Consider the following 15,695-nt stretch of genomic DNA (forward strand, 5'->3'; position numbering starts at 1 on the left):
TAATGTTTTGGCTTCCTTTAACAAAAAGACCATAAAATATTTCTAGTCTTTAAAAAAAACCACGCTTATTGTTTTCTCCCTGACCAATTTCTGTCACTTTAACAATCTGTTCCTGCATTGTGGGAATTTCACTACTTTTCCATCTTTGTGGATTTAATAACTTTGGTGTTATCATACAGAAAATTAATCTTCTGTGAGTCTTTTATAATTTAGTAGCCATAAGTCCCAATAAAAAATCTCCAGGGTGTTTTTTGATTATTATTATTTTTTTGTTACAATATGAATCTTTAAAATTCTTTGTATTGTTGGTATATTTATATCCAAAGTTTCTTGGCTTTGTCACAAGTCCTCCCTACGTGATAAAATGTTCCTTCATGTTTTTTTTCCCCACATTTCCAGCATTGACCAGAGGTCCATTTATACATTTTTGATACTATCCAAATTTCTGGCAGGGCCGTATCTTCAGCTAGTGAATTCTTCTGGTTAATTAGAGGTCATATGTGCTTCCTTTTATAAGCCTCTCTGCATTTCCCCCCCTTAATTTATTTAGTTTCTAGGCCACCCAACTCCAAAAAGGACTCTGAGCAGCTTCACAAGTTAAAAAGCAGGAAAAGAAAACCACAACATTAAAAAGCAAGTTGTTCTGAGGGATCAATACCCAAAAAATTTTTTCCCCCGCATCTCTTCCATACACCTGGTATTTTTCAACCCTCTCAAGTTTGATATGTGTGTATTTCAACTCCCAGAATTCCCCAGCCAGGGTAGAAACCAGTGCAAAATTTGTCCTTCTGCCCCCCGCCCTGTCGAACATTCACTCCCACCACCACCACCAAGAGGTGAGGTGGGCCTCCACTCTCCTGGCCTTCCGGAAGGCTGTGGAAATATGGTTCCTGCTTGAGGCGTACCAAGAAGCAGCCACGGTGGGGCTGGTTAGCGCCCTGAAAGCCCTCCCCACACATTTTAATTAAATTTTCACATCTCTTGCCTCTTTTTAATTTTTTTACGTTTTTAATATTTTATTTGTGTACCACCTAGATTGCCTCAGTGAGGGAGATGGTAGTTTGACAAATGATAGATAGATAGATAGATAGATAGATAGATAGATAGATAGATAGATAATCAGGGGTCTCCAATCTTGGCAACTTTAAGACTTGTGGACTTCAACTCCCAGAGCCACCCGTCTTCTTCGTTTTTAGTTTCTATTAAATCGTTGTTAATAGCAACAGCACTTTATATACTGCTTCATAGTGTACTTTCTAAGCCAGGGGTCTCCAACCTTAACAACTTTAAGAACTCTGGGAAGTTGAAGTCCACAAGTCTTAAAGTTGCCAATGTTGGAGACCCCTGAGAGATAGATAGATAGATAGATAGATAGATAGATAGATAGATAGATGAATAGAACAGAACAGAACAGGAATAACAGAGTTGGAAGGGACCTTGGAGGTCTTCTAGTCCAACCCACTGCTTAAGCAGGAAACCCTACACCACTTCAGACAAATGGTTATCCAACATCTTCTTAAAAATAGATAGATAGATAGATAGATGATAGATGGATAGATAGATAGATAGATAGATAGATAGATAGATAGATAGATAGATAATGATGATGGATGGACATGCAGAGCGAGAGAGAGTTAGAGATAGACAGAGATAGATATAAAGAGAGAGATGGATGGAGACAGAAAGAAAGAAACATGAATGGATAGATAGTGAGAGATACATAGATAGATACAGAAAGAGAGATGGATGGAGATAGAAAGACAGACATAGATACGTAGATATCCTGTTTCCCCCAAAATAAGACATCCCCTGATAATAAACCCAATCGGGCTTTTGAGCACATGGCAATAAGGCCAAGCGCTTATTTCAGGGTTAAAAAAAAATATAAGACAGCGTCTTATTTTCAGGGAAACACGGTACATACATAGTTATGTAGATGCTACAAGATTCAAAATGGTGACAGAAAAGATTATTCAATGAGGTTGGGATGATATAGCAGGGAATATATTTCTTCAAATATGTCTTTGTAAAATGCTGAAGGTTTTTAACACTTTCCTAAACACAGAGGTTTAACCAGTGGGTGGGGGAAAAAATCCAAGTGAGTGCTAACTTACCCTCCAGAGGCAGGGAGTTCCACAGATGAAATATAAAGCCTTCCACCGTTGCTCTCTGTTTCCCTTTTGGGAACTTAAAGAAAAGACTTGCAAAGGATGGGATCAGGCCGGTGTAAAAGGAAGCTGTAAGTTATCCTGCAGTTGACCCCAGGAAAGGTTTTATGACATTTTATATTATGTCATAAAATGTGTTATGACCATTTTTATGTCATTAAAATGTTTCATAAAATTGGCAGTGTTTCAATTCCGTGGAAGTCGTGGATTCCAGATTTCGGATTCATTCTGTAAGTTAGCCCATTTGAGCTACCTTGGTTCAAAAATCTTGTTGACCTGCGATGCACCGTTTTGCCCAGAGCAAAAGTTACATGAATTAGAGTGTTAACAGCATAGATATGCTATTGTACACTTAATAGACTACAGCATAGCATAAATACAACCTTTCTTTGCACTGGGAAACAAAACAAAAAAAAAGTGTGATTCACTTTTTTGCTGTGATCTAGAACTGAACTCACAATATCTCCCAAGTTAAGCCAGTCACATTATTTAAAGCATTTTCTTTGTCCAGAATGGATGACAAGGCAATTGTGACTGTTCCAAACCATCAGATTTTAGAAAAATTGGTGCTTGTGTGTGTGTGTGTATCTGTGTGTGCGTGTGCATTTTTTGAATACTATTTAATTACTTCTTTATCTAAAGCCCTCAAGGAGTGGAGAAGTCAATCACCCCAAACATAGAAGCTCTTATCTTCTTTTGACCAACTCTTTCCTCTGTCACAGCCTGAACTCCTGGATCAGGAGTTCCAGCGCTCAAGTCATTCAAACCCTGGTCATCCTTCTCCTGGACTGTTGCATCATGTTCTACATGGGGCTACCCTTGAAGAGTATTCAGAAGCTACGATTGGCATGGAATGCAGGCACACGGACAGTTCTTGGGGCCAATAAGGTGGCCCATGTTACACATTCTGGCTGCCGGCTTGCTTCCGGGTGCAATTCAACGTATTGGTTATTACCTTTAAAACCCCGCATGGGAAGGGTATAGATTACCTGAGGAACAGTCTCACCTCAAAGGGATTGGCCTGCCCCACACTCCTGTCCTTCTAAAAGGGTCTGAAGACCTGGCTCTCCCAACTGCCCTTGGGTGCCAATAGGAGTGCATTAGGGGTGGTATCCACTTACCTTCGTTACTAGTTTGCAAATGTGAGCGTGTGTGCTCGCTTCACTCGCACGCACTACCTTCGTGCATGCGCAGGTCCTTCCGCGCATGCGTAGATCATCAAAAATGGGACGTGATTATGTCCGGGTGGGTGGGCGGAGTCTCCCACCACCGCCACTACCGATTCACCCGAACCGGATAGAACTGGCTCAATACCACCACTGGAGTGCATCTTTCTGGAGGTGGTTAACAGACTTAAGATAAGACCCTGCCTTTCCCCATGTGCATCTTGCTCCTTCCTCCCCATCTTTTGTCAATTTTAAACTAATGTTACCATTTATTGCTTTAATGTTTTAATGTTTTTTATTGGATTTTACCGGTTGTAAGCCAGCTAGAGTCACCTCCAGGTGGGATAGTGGCATATAAGTCGGATAAATAATAAATACACACACACACACACACACACACACATCGCTGATCACTATTGACTCTCTTCCCAGCTCCGAGCAATGAAGCCCAGAAGGTGGTAGAAGAGTTAACTTACCGCCGAGCCTTGCGAGAATTGCTGGAGATCATGAAGGAACGGGCAGCCCCTAAAAGTCCTGACCCTTGTAGGCGAAGGAGTGAAGAGGCAACAACCAGGAAAGGACAGCAAGGACAATCCTCGGCGCCCCAGGAACCCCTTTCTCCCCGAAGAAGCCCCCGTGGGACAAAGAGGATGGAGGCAGGCAGGACCCTTTCAGATTCTCCAGCCAAGTCATTGAGACCTTTGGAGTCGAGAACCAATAACCTGCCTACCTGCAAACCTCCCTCATCTGCATCGGGAGACCTTCCAGGTGTCAGGAAGCCAACCCCAAAGCCAAACATCTCACGTAGTCTTGCAGCACCACCCCAACTCACCCAGAGGTCTCCCGTGGCCTCCAAGGAGCATCGGCAAGTTGGTGGTCCATCTGGAAGGAAGGCGCCTTCAAACCGGCCGGTGAGAACCAGCACCCCGGACTCTACTTCTCACAAGTGCCGCCCCAGGTTCCCGTCAGCAAAAGGAAGAGACGAGGCAGCCTCAGAACTGCGGAGGAATTTGCTGGGACCCGCCCTCGAAGGGTTTTCATCTCAGCCAGCAGGTGCTCCTCCGGCCAAGCGAGAGGCACGGAAACGGAAGAAATGGCAGCAGCCCTCCAAGGGCAGCCGGTGCTCCCCGCGCTTGGAAGCCACTTCCTCAAAGCAAATCCTGGCCACTCAGGAACCCTCCCTGGAAAGGTCACAATGGATGAGTGGGAGACAGCCCACAGAGCACAGAGAACCTTCTCTGGACTGTGCTCCTTGGGAACTGAAAAGAGACCCTGACCCCTATAGAGCTGCAGTTCGAGGAGGCTGGCTCCCAGAATTTGAAGATAACGAAGGTAAGATGATGTGCATCTGCCAAAGACATGTTGGGGGAAGTTGTGAGTTTTGGGGAGACCTAGAATTGGAGGGGAGGGTTCATGTGCTGTCTTCAAGTGCAGTGAACTGGTGTTGTCAGGCGCCAGGGAAATTGGGCAATCCAGGCAGATCAAATAGGTATAAAGATTTATGGTAAGCTTAAGCCCTCTACAAGAATCTGAACTACTAACAGTTCAAGCGATTTGGTGGTAAATAAGGAATGCACAGTGGGCTGGACTTGCAAGTGCGAAGGGACTCATGATGTTTAACCTCTCCCTTGGGCTCAGCCTGGACATTTTCTTACAGGTGTGGGTTTATGTAACAGAATGACGACAGAGTTGGACGGGACCTTAAAGGTCTTCTAGTCCAACCCTTTGCTCAAGCAGGAGACCTTATGCCATTTCAGACAAATGGTGTCCAATCTCCTCTTAAAAACCTCTGCACAACTTCTGAAGGCAAGTTGTTCCACTGACCAATTGTTCTAACTGTCAGGAAATTTCTCCTTAGTTTTAGGTTGCTTCTCTCCTTGGTTAGTTTCCACCCGTTGCTTCTTGTCCTGCCCTCAGGTGCTTTGGAGAATAGCTTGACTCCCTCTTCTTTGTGGCAGCCCCTTAAATATTGGCACACTGCTATCATGTCACACATAGACCTTTCCACTAAACTAGACATACCCAATTCTTGCAACCATTTTTTTTTATGTTTTAGCCTCCAGTCCCCTAATCATCTTTGTTGCTCTTCTCTGCGCTCTTTGTAGAATCTCAACATTTTTTTCATATTGTGGCGATCAAAACTGGATTCAGTATTCCAAGTGTGGCCTTACCAAGGCCTTATAAAGCAGTACTAACACTTCACATGATCTTGATTCTATCTCTCTGCTAATCCAGTTTAGGACTGTGTTGGCTTTTTTGGCAGCTGCACAGCTTGCTGCTGGCTCACATTTGGCATGCAGTGTGAACGTGGCAGCCATTGGGGCTTCCTAGCCATGACTTAAAAAGAGAGTCATTTTGGTGTAGTGTTAAAGGCATCAGGCTAGAAACTGAGAGATTGTGAATTCTAGTCTCCTCCGCCCTTCTCCCCACCCACCCCCCGCCCTTAGGCACGAAGCCAGCTGGGTGACCTTGGACCAGTCACTTTCTCTCAGTCCTAGTCCTAGGCAGGTGGCAACAAACCATTTAAAACCTTGCCAAGTAAACTAGGCAGTCCCTGAGAACCAGGCACAACTGATTAGAAGGTGGGAAAAGCTATAACTTATTTATTTATTTGTATGTATTTATTTGCCATCCATCTCACTTTGAGCGGCTTATAGCTGAATCTGATGCATGAACTAGTCATCGTGGTCTAGTTTTCAAACCATAGTTGTAACCCAGCCCAGTTAAACGCAGCTGCGCTTCATCCAACTTTTGTTTTATTTAGGATTTTATTTATTTTAGGATTTCTATACCGCCCTTCTCCCTAAGGACTCAGGGCGGTGTACAGCCAGATTAAAAAACATGCAGAACAAATATTAAAAACAATTAAAAGATATATAAATTTGGCCCAATTAAAACTCATTTACCAATTAAAAACGTTTAAAACATTTAAAAACAGTTAAAAATTTCATCTTAAGGCAGCCCGGCTTGTTTAAATAAATGGGTTTTAAGGGCGCGACGGAAGGTACTGAGGTCTTGGATTCTCCTTATCTCTGGGGGGAGCTGATTCCAGAGGGTGGGTGCCCCCACAGAGAAGGCCCTCCCCCTGGGGGTCACCAGCCTGCATTGTTTGGCTGATGGCACCCCGAGGAGGCCCTCTCTGTGGGAGCGCACGGGTCGCTGGGAGGTCGTCGGTAGCAGCAGGCGGTCTCGCAGATAGCTAGGCCCTATGCCATGGAGCGCTTTAAAGGTGATAACCAACACCTTGAAGCGCACCCGGAAGACAACTGGGAGCCAGTGCAGCTCGCGCAGGAGCGGTGTTACATGGGAGCGCCATGCTGCTCCCGTCACTACCCGCGCTGCTGCGTTCTGGACCAGCTGGAGCCTCCGGGTGCTCCTCAAGGGGAGCCCCATGTAGAGAGCGTTGCAGTAGTCAAGGCGAGAGGTGACGAGGGCATGAGTGACTGTGCACAGGGAATCCCGATCAAGAAAGGGCCGCAACTGGCGAATCAGGCGAACCTGACAAAAGGTCCCCCTGGTTACAGCCGTCAGATGATCCTCCAAGGACAGCTGCATATCCAGGAGGACTCCCAGATTGCGAGCCCTCTCTGTGGGGGCCAATGACTCGCCCCCAATAGTCAGTGATGGAGTCAACTGACTATATCGGGATGCCGGGAGCCACAGCCACTCAGTCTTGGAAGGGTTGAGCTTGAGCCTGTTCCTCCCCATCCAGACCCGTACAGCCTCCAGGCACTGGGACATCACTTCAAGGGCATCGTTGGGGTGGCCTGGGGTGGAGATGTACAGCTGGGTGTCATCAGCGTACTGGTGGTATCTCACCCCAAAGCCACGGATGATCTCACCCAGCGGCTTCACATAAATGTTGAACAGAAGGGGCGAGAGGACCGATCCCTGCGGCACTCCACAAATGAGAGGCCTCGAGGTCGACCTCTGCCCCCCTGCCAACACAAACTGCGACCGGTCGGAGAGAAAGGAGGAGAACCACCGCAACACGGTGCCTCCCACCCCCAACTCTTCCAGCCGGTGCAGCATGATACCATGGTCGATGGTATCAAAAGCCGCTGAGAGGTCTAACAGGACCAGAACAGAGGAACAACCCCTGTCCCGAGCCCTCCAGAGATCATCAACCAACGCGACCAATGCCGTTTCTGTGCTGTGCCCAGACCTGAAACCCGACTGGAACGGATCTAGATAAGATGTTTCCTCCAGGAATTGCGGAAACTGTCGTGCGACCACACTCTCAACAACCTTCGCCATAAAGCGAAGGTTGGAGACAGGACGATAGTTGGCCAATATTGCCGGATCCAGGGACGGCTTCTTGAGGAGAGGCCTCACCACCGCCTCTTTCAAGTTTATATCCTACTAGTGGCTTATAAGGAGAGCTCGCTGCCTCCTCTGTCTGCAACAACAACCTCTGTAAGGTGGGTTGCCTGAAAGTGACCGACTTCACGTCTGAAGGGGGATTTGAGCCTGGATGTTTGTGCAGGTGGTCCTCAATTTACAACTATGATGGAGGCTGCCCACTACGGACGTACTGTAAGTCGTGATGGTTATTAAGCAGATCACCCACACGACTGTCCTGATTTTATTACCTTAATTGCGGGCGTCTTTAAGGAAACTTGTTTGCTATGGTGCAGTTTTGCCAAAAACCGGAAGTAAACACCGTGTCAACTTGCAAAGCTTTCAAGTTGCCATGAGCAGGAGGGAGGGAGAACTGATAGAGCTGATTGATTTCCCTAACTGAAGTGCATTCCATACATTCTTCCTGACCACAATCAGAAGGAGGGTGTTGGATTTCACAGCCAGCCAAAGTGGTTAATTGGAGAATGTGATTTATGACATGGCCAGAGAGGAGGGGAGAGACAGGGTCATAGGGGAACGTAAATCTACGTGGGATTAGTTCTAACTGCATCCGAATATTGCTAAATGGTGCTCCTAATAAATGACTATTTCTTTTGAAGTTCGGCTCATGGCTCATGAATTAATTAGGGCATCTTTCGGAAACTTCACACACCGGTTATTGGCAAAAATGTAAATTGAATGAGATTTGACTGTGGGATGCCATAAACCAGGGGTGTCAAACTCAATCCCGTCGCGGACTGCATCGGGATTTTGTTTGCCCTTGGGGGGCCAGGGTGGGCGTGGCCTGGTCATCGCTGCCAACTGGGTGGGCATGGCCAGGCCCAAAGCAGCAGGAGCCGGTCCTTCACTGTCTCCAGGACAGCCTGCGGGCCAACTCCGCAGCCCAGCGTGGGACTACTCCAGCCCACAGGCCACATGTTCAACACCCCTGCCATAAACAGTTATAAATGTGGGCCAGTTGCCAAGTGTTTATTTATTGTATTTATTTATTGGTTCAATTTATATACCGCCCTTCTCCGGAGACTCAGGGCGGCTTACAATGCATTAAGCAATAACCTTTATACTTTTGTATATACCTGCTCAGTAGGGCTTTTGGCCCCCCCGAGCGGTGTTCTTTTTTAATACAAAGTCAGCTTATTTGCCCCCACAATCCGGGTCCTCATTTTACCTACCTCGAAAGGATGGAAGGCTTGAGCCTGGTGAGATTCGAACTTGCAGTAATTGCAGGCAGCTGGTGCTACTTAACAGCACTTTCAAAATGTGTTCAAAATGAGCGGCCATCAAAACTTTGGAACCAGGTCATTAGTACCTTTTGAGGGGTCTGTTATAACTTTGGACAGTCACTAAGCAACCGGTCGTAAGTTGAGAATGTACAGTGCCCAGATCACGATCACATGACCGTAGGGATGCTGGGATGATCACAACTTTGAGGACCAGTCATAACCACCACTTGTTCAGCATTGTTGTGATTTTGTACGGTTGCTGAACTGGTGGTCGTTAATGAAGGACTACCTGTAGGCCAGATCATGAAGCAGCCTTTCAGTCAGAGCTGAAGAAGCTTCTTGGATGAGAAGCGAAACGTCTTCAAAGAAAAACTAGAAAGTCCAGTTGCCTCTTGAAAAAAGCACCTTTGGGGCAGCATTTGGTTTGAAATAACCCATGCAAAAATATTTGCTTTGTAAAAAAATTAGGGAGAGCATCAGGGTTGTAAATGAAAATCTCTTTGGACAGCAAAGGCGGCTAACAACTACTGGAACACATAACACCAGACATGTCACGGGAAGGCAAAATCACAAAACTGCATCTCACTTATTTTGGACATGTCATGCTGGGGAATTCAGTGGAGAAAGCCTTTGTTTTTGGACGAGTTAGCGCTAAAAGGAAACGCTGAAGAGCTGTGGGGGGCTGGTCACCATCATAGCTGACACCAGCCAGAGCGTAGAAAATCTCAAAAAAATAATGCAAGATCGGAAGATGTGGAGAGACCCCTGGCCCCATAGAATCGCCAGGAATCGAACACGACCGAATGGATACCATTGTCATCAAATGAAAACCAGTATGGCCCAGTACCCATGAACTGGAAATGGATTCTTTTATGGAAAAAAAAAAAGCAAAAATATTATCTTTTTTTTTATCATATATGTTTCCAGGGTTTTGTGATCTCACTTTTTGCCACCTTTTGACAAAGCAAAGCCAGATTCATGTAACTATCTCAGTGATTCGTTCATTCATTCACAATTTAAATCATGATTTAAATCACTAGTAAAAAGGCTTGATTTAAATCAACTCGATTTAAATCATAATTTTTAAAGAGCGACTGTCATCTCTGCTACTCCTTTGACCCACTGTTGACTCACCGATAGTCCCAGTGTTGCAGAATATACAGCCTCATGCTACATAACTAAGCTCCATTTCATGCTGAATAAACTAAATTATTTATGTATCTTAAATAGAAAACTATCTTACGATAGATTTTTACCCCAAACGGTTTTTATTAAAATAAATTCGATAAAAATCAAAAAATCCGATTTAAATAAAAAAAATCCAATTTAAATTTAAAAAATCTGATTTTTTTTGATTTTTTTAAAAAAAATCATTGATTTTTATCCACCCTGGATTCATTTAACTTTTATATTGTTGGTTTTTTATCTTGGGTGTACACCACCCTGAGTCCTTCAGGAGAAGGGCGGTATAAAAATTTAATAAATAAATTAAATAAATAAATAATAAACAAACAAACAAACAAACAACTGTGGCAAGAAAGATTGTAAAATGGGGCAAAACTGACTTACCGTATTTTTCAGACTATAAGTTGCACTTTTTCGTCTCCCAAAATGGGGTGAAAATGTCTGTGTGTCTTATAGACTGAATATTGCCGAAGCCCCGGCCACCTGCCAGCGGTTATTTGGCCTCCGCACACCCTGTTTTCAGGCCTTTTTTCGGCCTTTTTCAGGCCTTTTTTCAGCCTGTTTTTGAGACTTTTTTGGCCCATTTTTGAAGCTTTTTTTATGGCCTGTTTTCAAGGCTTTTTTTGGAAAAAATGGGCTGAAAAGAGCCTCAAAAATGGGCCGAAAAAAGGCTGGAAGAGGGCCAAAAATGGGGCACAAAGAGGCCAAAAACTTTTTTTGTTGTTTTCCTCTTCTAAATTTACGTGCACCTTATAGTCCGAAGAATACGGTAGTTGTCTTGCTTAGCAATGTAAATTTTGGGCTCACTTGGGGCCATAAGTCAAGGAATTACCTCTATTGGGGGAGGCACAGATGGGGAGCATTATCCTCCCTCCCCCCCCCAAATCCTTTTTGCCTGGGATATTTGTGCTGGCTTGTCTCAAACCAATGAAGAACAATTTTCTTTGCCCAAGACTCTCCCTGTATATTGTGGGAGCAACCAGAGCAAAACCCAGACAATATATGAAATGTCTGGTTTAAAAGGTAAAACCTGAGTTACAGATAACGTCCTCGATTTACGACCCGTTGCTTTGCAACTGTTTGAAGTTACGATGGATCTCTCCAGGGTTACTCACAACCTGGATTGTCATCCCAATGGCCCCCTTTCCCTTGGGTCTAGAGCAGTGTTTCTCAACTTTGGTAGCTTGAAGATGGGTGGACTTCAGCTCCCAGAATCCCCCAGCCAGCAGCGCTGGCTGGGGGATTCTGGGAGTTGAAGTCCACCCATCTTCAAGCTTCCAAGGTTGAGAAACACTGGTCTAGTCACATGATCCTCTGTTGAGTACTTAGCAACCTACGTGAATTTACAGCCATTTGCAGAGCCTCAGGGTCACGGAAATGTGATTTACGATGGGTTCCCCCCCCCCAGAAACTGGATTCGCTTAACGATTGCCAATTAAAAAAAGGTAAAAAAAAAAAAAATTGGGCAGGGTGATCACATGGCGATCCGCTTAACAACCAGCAATGACTTAGACCATAAATTCCGGGCTCCATCACAGTCATAAGTCGAGGACTGCCTGCAGTATCTCCTGGCCCATCTTTTGAGATTTGTCAGTGCGAATTCCAATGCTGTATGTGTAAAACTGAAATCGGCGCGGTATTCCTTCATTAGCAGATCAGGCATCTGATCTTTCACTGCAGCTGAGTCCCGTAAGGAAAGTGAGTCCAAGCCCAGAGTCAAAGGATGAAGAAGAGGAAGAGGAGGAGGAATTACCCAGCATTTTCTTGCATAAAGGTAGTTACTATTTTTCCCCCTGCGGCTTTCTTCAAAATATTGTACGTCCGAATCCACGTAGTTTCCCTTAAAAATAAGCAATATAACCAAACCTTCTAGTACATGGAAGGAATTATAATGTCTTGGATAGGGGGGATGGTTGACCAAGGCTTGGGGCCACTCCGAGAAGGCCCCGACTCTTCTGCTCACTTCAACCACAAAGATGTTGAAACCTAAGTAAAAGGGTATGTGTGTGTCACTTTGATCACTGGGATACGGTTGCCCTTATGTCTCGTTTAAGCTGCCTGTGGATAAAATGGGACAACTCACCACAGCCAATTTGCCGCAGCTAGCTTGTTGCGGGACAGTTTGCCCAGGACAACTTGCTGTGGGACAATTCAACAATTCAGTTTAATTATTTCAAGTAATTAAAAAAAGAATGATTTTAATTTTTGTCATTCACATTTTATTTCATCCCTCCTTTGGCATCCTTTCTTTAATGGTTCTATTCCACCATTTCTTCAGTATTAATGTCACTTGTCCTGTGGTATTTTTCGGAGTATAAGACGCACCTTAGTTTTTGGGGAGGAAAATAAGAAAAAAAGCTGATTGGCAGGTGGATCGGCCTCCTGGAATACCCCCAATCAGCTGTTCCCAGAGGTGAATTTTAGCAACAGGTTCCTTGGTTGTGAGCTCTGTGCGTTGGCTTTTTTTTTTTTTTTTGCTTTTTTTCCTGCCTCTGAAACTCCGTTTCAGAAAAAACTTTATTTTCTGCCTCTGAAAGCCTCCGAAACAGCTTCAGAAAAAAAGCCTCTGAAGCTCTGTTTGGGGCCTTCTTTTCTGAAGCTTCGTTTCTGATGCTTTTTTCAGCCTCTGAAACCTCTGTTTGAGAAGCTGGGCAGGGCTACATTCGGAGTATAAGACGCACCCAGATTTTCACCCTCTTTTTTGGGAGAAAAAGGTGCATCTTATACTCCGAAAAATACAGTAGAGAATAGGAATAGAATAGAATAGAATAGAATAGAATAGAATAGAATAGAATAGAATAGAATAGAATAGAATAGAATAGAATAGAATAGAATAACAGAGTTGGAAGGGACCTTGGAGGTCTTCTAGTCCAACCCCCTGCTTAGGCAGGTGTAGGGTTGGCCGTGGCAAGTTGGCCATGTTGAGTTGGCTGCGGCGAGTTGGCCATGGTGACGCACGGACTTGTCCAGACAGTTGCCAGGTTTCAAAAGGACCAAATTTATTTTAAAAATGGAAAGCCACAATAAGGCATTACGTGTACATGATGTGCACACACTTTTTCCCCTATTCGGTTTCGGCGAATGCATGAGATGAACACAATTCCTGGAAGCCCCATCTTTCTGAAATCTTCATACAGATGTTTGGCTCTCCGTGTAGTTCACCTCTTTTCAATCCCACATCCCTTTCAGCCGTTTTGTGGATTTCCCAGCATGCATATAGGTAGTCCTTGCTTAGTGACCACAGTTGGACCGGCAACTCGGTCATTAACTGCAAGCATGGCTATGCTTATGATTTTACTGCAGTTTTCCTTTGTGTTAAGACTTGTGAAGGCCGTCCATGCGAGGGTGGGACACAAACTTATTTTTCCATCATCATCGTAACTGTGAACGGTCACTAAAGGAAGCAGTTGCTAAATGAGGACTACCTATATTGAAATTTATATTTGTATTTCATTCAGAGGCATTGCCTTGTTGCTGTAGCACAGCCTTTCCAAATGGAGTTTCATGAAGCTTTGCATTTCCATGAAAGATTGCTAAAAGTCATTAGGAATTTTTTTAAATTTTTTTTAAAAAAAATTGGCAGTGCATACAACCACTACCCATGTTTCCCAAAAATAAGATCCTGTTTTATATTTTTTTGAACCCTGAAATAAGCACTTGGCCTTATTACCTTGCGCTCAAAAGCCCGATTGGGCTTATTATCAGGGGATGTCTTATTTTGGGGAAAACAGGGTAGCTATATTTCTAATAATGCTTATGCAAGAGTTCCTGGAAAAACTGAACATTATTTCACGTGTTCCTCCAGGACAAAAGATTGAGAAAGGGTGATCTAGCATTGGCACCTTCCCCTAATACAGTGTTCTTGTTCTTGGCAATTTCCAGATGCTGGACTTCGGATCCCAGAATTCCACAGCCAGCATGGCAACCAATGAGAATTCTGGGAAATGAAGTCCATACATCCAGAAGTTACTTAGGTTAGGAAACAGTGCCCTAAAATAATAACAATAAAGCTGGAAGACACATTGAGGAAACCAGGGAAGGTGGCAAGCTCTCTATACAATTCTCTGATGTGAGGCCGCACAACAGTACAGTAGACGTTTCACTAGGAATTCCTTGCAAAAGTATCATTCCAGTTTTAATCCTTTCTCCAAACTCTGTGTATCGTAGAGCCTTGTTGTTTTGAAGCCGGGATGATGGTTTGGTGCAAGCTCCCAAGATATCCCTACTGGCCAGCTGTGGTAAGAATATTAATCATTTACTTATTGAAGCAGTTTATATAGTTGTCCCATCTGGAAGCCGTGACTCTAGGACAGTGATGGCTAACCTTTTTGCCATTGCGTGCCAGGAGAGGGTGGGGGGGGGAGGGTCGTGCATGCAGGTGCCCACGCGCATGCGCACGCAACCCCACCCACCCCCGCTCCTGGCACATGATGGCCTGGTAGGCCCGTTTTTCTTTCTTATCTGATTCCAGATCCTTTCTATGGATCTGGGAAGGTCGAAAACAGCCTTTCCCACTCCCTTGGAGGCCCTACGGAGGCTGAAAGGGCCCATTTCCCAACTTTTGGTGGGACAGGAAGTGATGTTTTCTGCTGTCCCCAGCCTCCAGAACCTCTCTAGAGTCTGTAGGAGCCTCTCTAGGAGTCTGTAGGAGCCTCTCTAGGAGTCTCTGGAGGCTGGGGACAGAAAAAAACGTCACTTCCTGTCCCACCGGGAGTCGGGAAATGGGCCCTTTCAGCCTCCGTAGGGCCTCCAAGGGAGTGGGAAAGGCTGTTTTCGCCCTTCCCAGATAAATAGAGAGGATCTGGAGCCAGGCAAGAAAAAAAAACAGGCCTTCCCCACCCCGCCCAGACCCTCCAGAGGCAGGAAACAGCCTGTTCCCCTACTTCTGGTGGGCCCAGAAGGCCTGAAAATCAGCTGGCTGGCGCGCTTGCACCCCAGAGCTGAGCTGGTGTGCCCACTAATATGGCTCTGCGTGCCACCTGTGGCACACGTGCCATAGGTTCGCCATCGCGGCTCTAGGAACTGCACAAAGTAGCAACATGACCCCTTGAATTTACAAAGTAAACATCCAAAATAATAACTGTACAACCATTACACCCGGAATCTAAAAATCGTTCCATTTTAATCAGCAAAAAAAAAGAGGTCAAGACGAAGTCCCAAAGGCGCTTTTTCAAAAGGCAACTGGTCTTTGTTTTTTCTTTGAAGATGTTTCCCTTCTCATTCAAGAATCTCCATGGATAGTCAAGACAAAAGATGCCAACTGGGCTGGTTTAACTTCCTGGCTCAAATCTTGGAGGGACTATCCAGATATTTTAATTCCATATTAAAGTTCTCAATTAAATAATTAATTTTAATACATAAGATGTATGTACCAGTGGTGGGTTCCTCCCGGTTCAGCCCGGTTTGGTCGAGCCGATAGCGGTGATGATATGAAGTCACCAAACCGGTTCTCTTTGTTTGGGAACTAGGCCCTCCCGCCCGCCCCGCGTTATTCTTACCTTTTATTTGCCCCCCACCCAATCTATTTGCTGCCTCCCGAGTCCCAGCTGATCGGCTAGAAGGAAAAAAACTGTTTAAACTCTTGCTGCGGG

General features: G+C 44.9%; 1 protein-coding gene and 1 long non-coding RNA gene across 7 annotated transcripts in view; one reads left to right on the forward strand and one right to left on the reverse strand.

Moving 5' to 3' along the window:
• The window catches only part of LOC117668624 (uncharacterized), a 53,036-nt gene extending 50,828 nt beyond the window's left edge, over positions 1–2,208 (reverse strand). Inside the window, exon 1 of the long non-coding RNA XR_009623328.2 lies at positions 2,115–2,208. This is a non-coding gene — a long non-coding RNA (uncharacterized LOC117668624). The remainder of the gene's footprint in view (positions 1–2,114) is intronic.
• Positions 1–15,695, forward strand: part of PWWP3A (PWWP domain containing 3A, DNA repair factor) — a 45,976-nt gene that overhangs the window by 12,825 nt on the left and 17,456 nt on the right. For 4 of the 6 annotated variants that reach the window (XM_034422647.3, XM_034422648.3, XM_034422650.3 and 1 more), the window contains exons 5-7: positions 3,767–4,666; positions 11,756–11,878; positions 14,272–14,342. In XM_034422647.3, coding sequence (XP_034278538.2) covers positions 3,767–4,666; positions 11,756–11,878; positions 14,272–14,342 — 1,094 coding nt within the window. The remainder of the gene's footprint in view (positions 1–3,766; positions 4,667–11,755; positions 11,879–14,271; positions 14,343–15,695) is intronic. The other 2 variants (XM_034422649.3, XM_087893673.1) reach the window with 1 other exon arrangement.

This window comes from Pantherophis guttatus, chromosome 1 (genome assembly GCF_059756535.1).
Source record: "Pantherophis guttatus breed Tessera chromosome 1, ASM5975653v1, whole genome shotgun sequence".
NCBI classification, from domain to species: Eukaryota; Metazoa; Chordata; class Lepidosauria; order Squamata; family Colubridae; genus Pantherophis; species Pantherophis guttatus.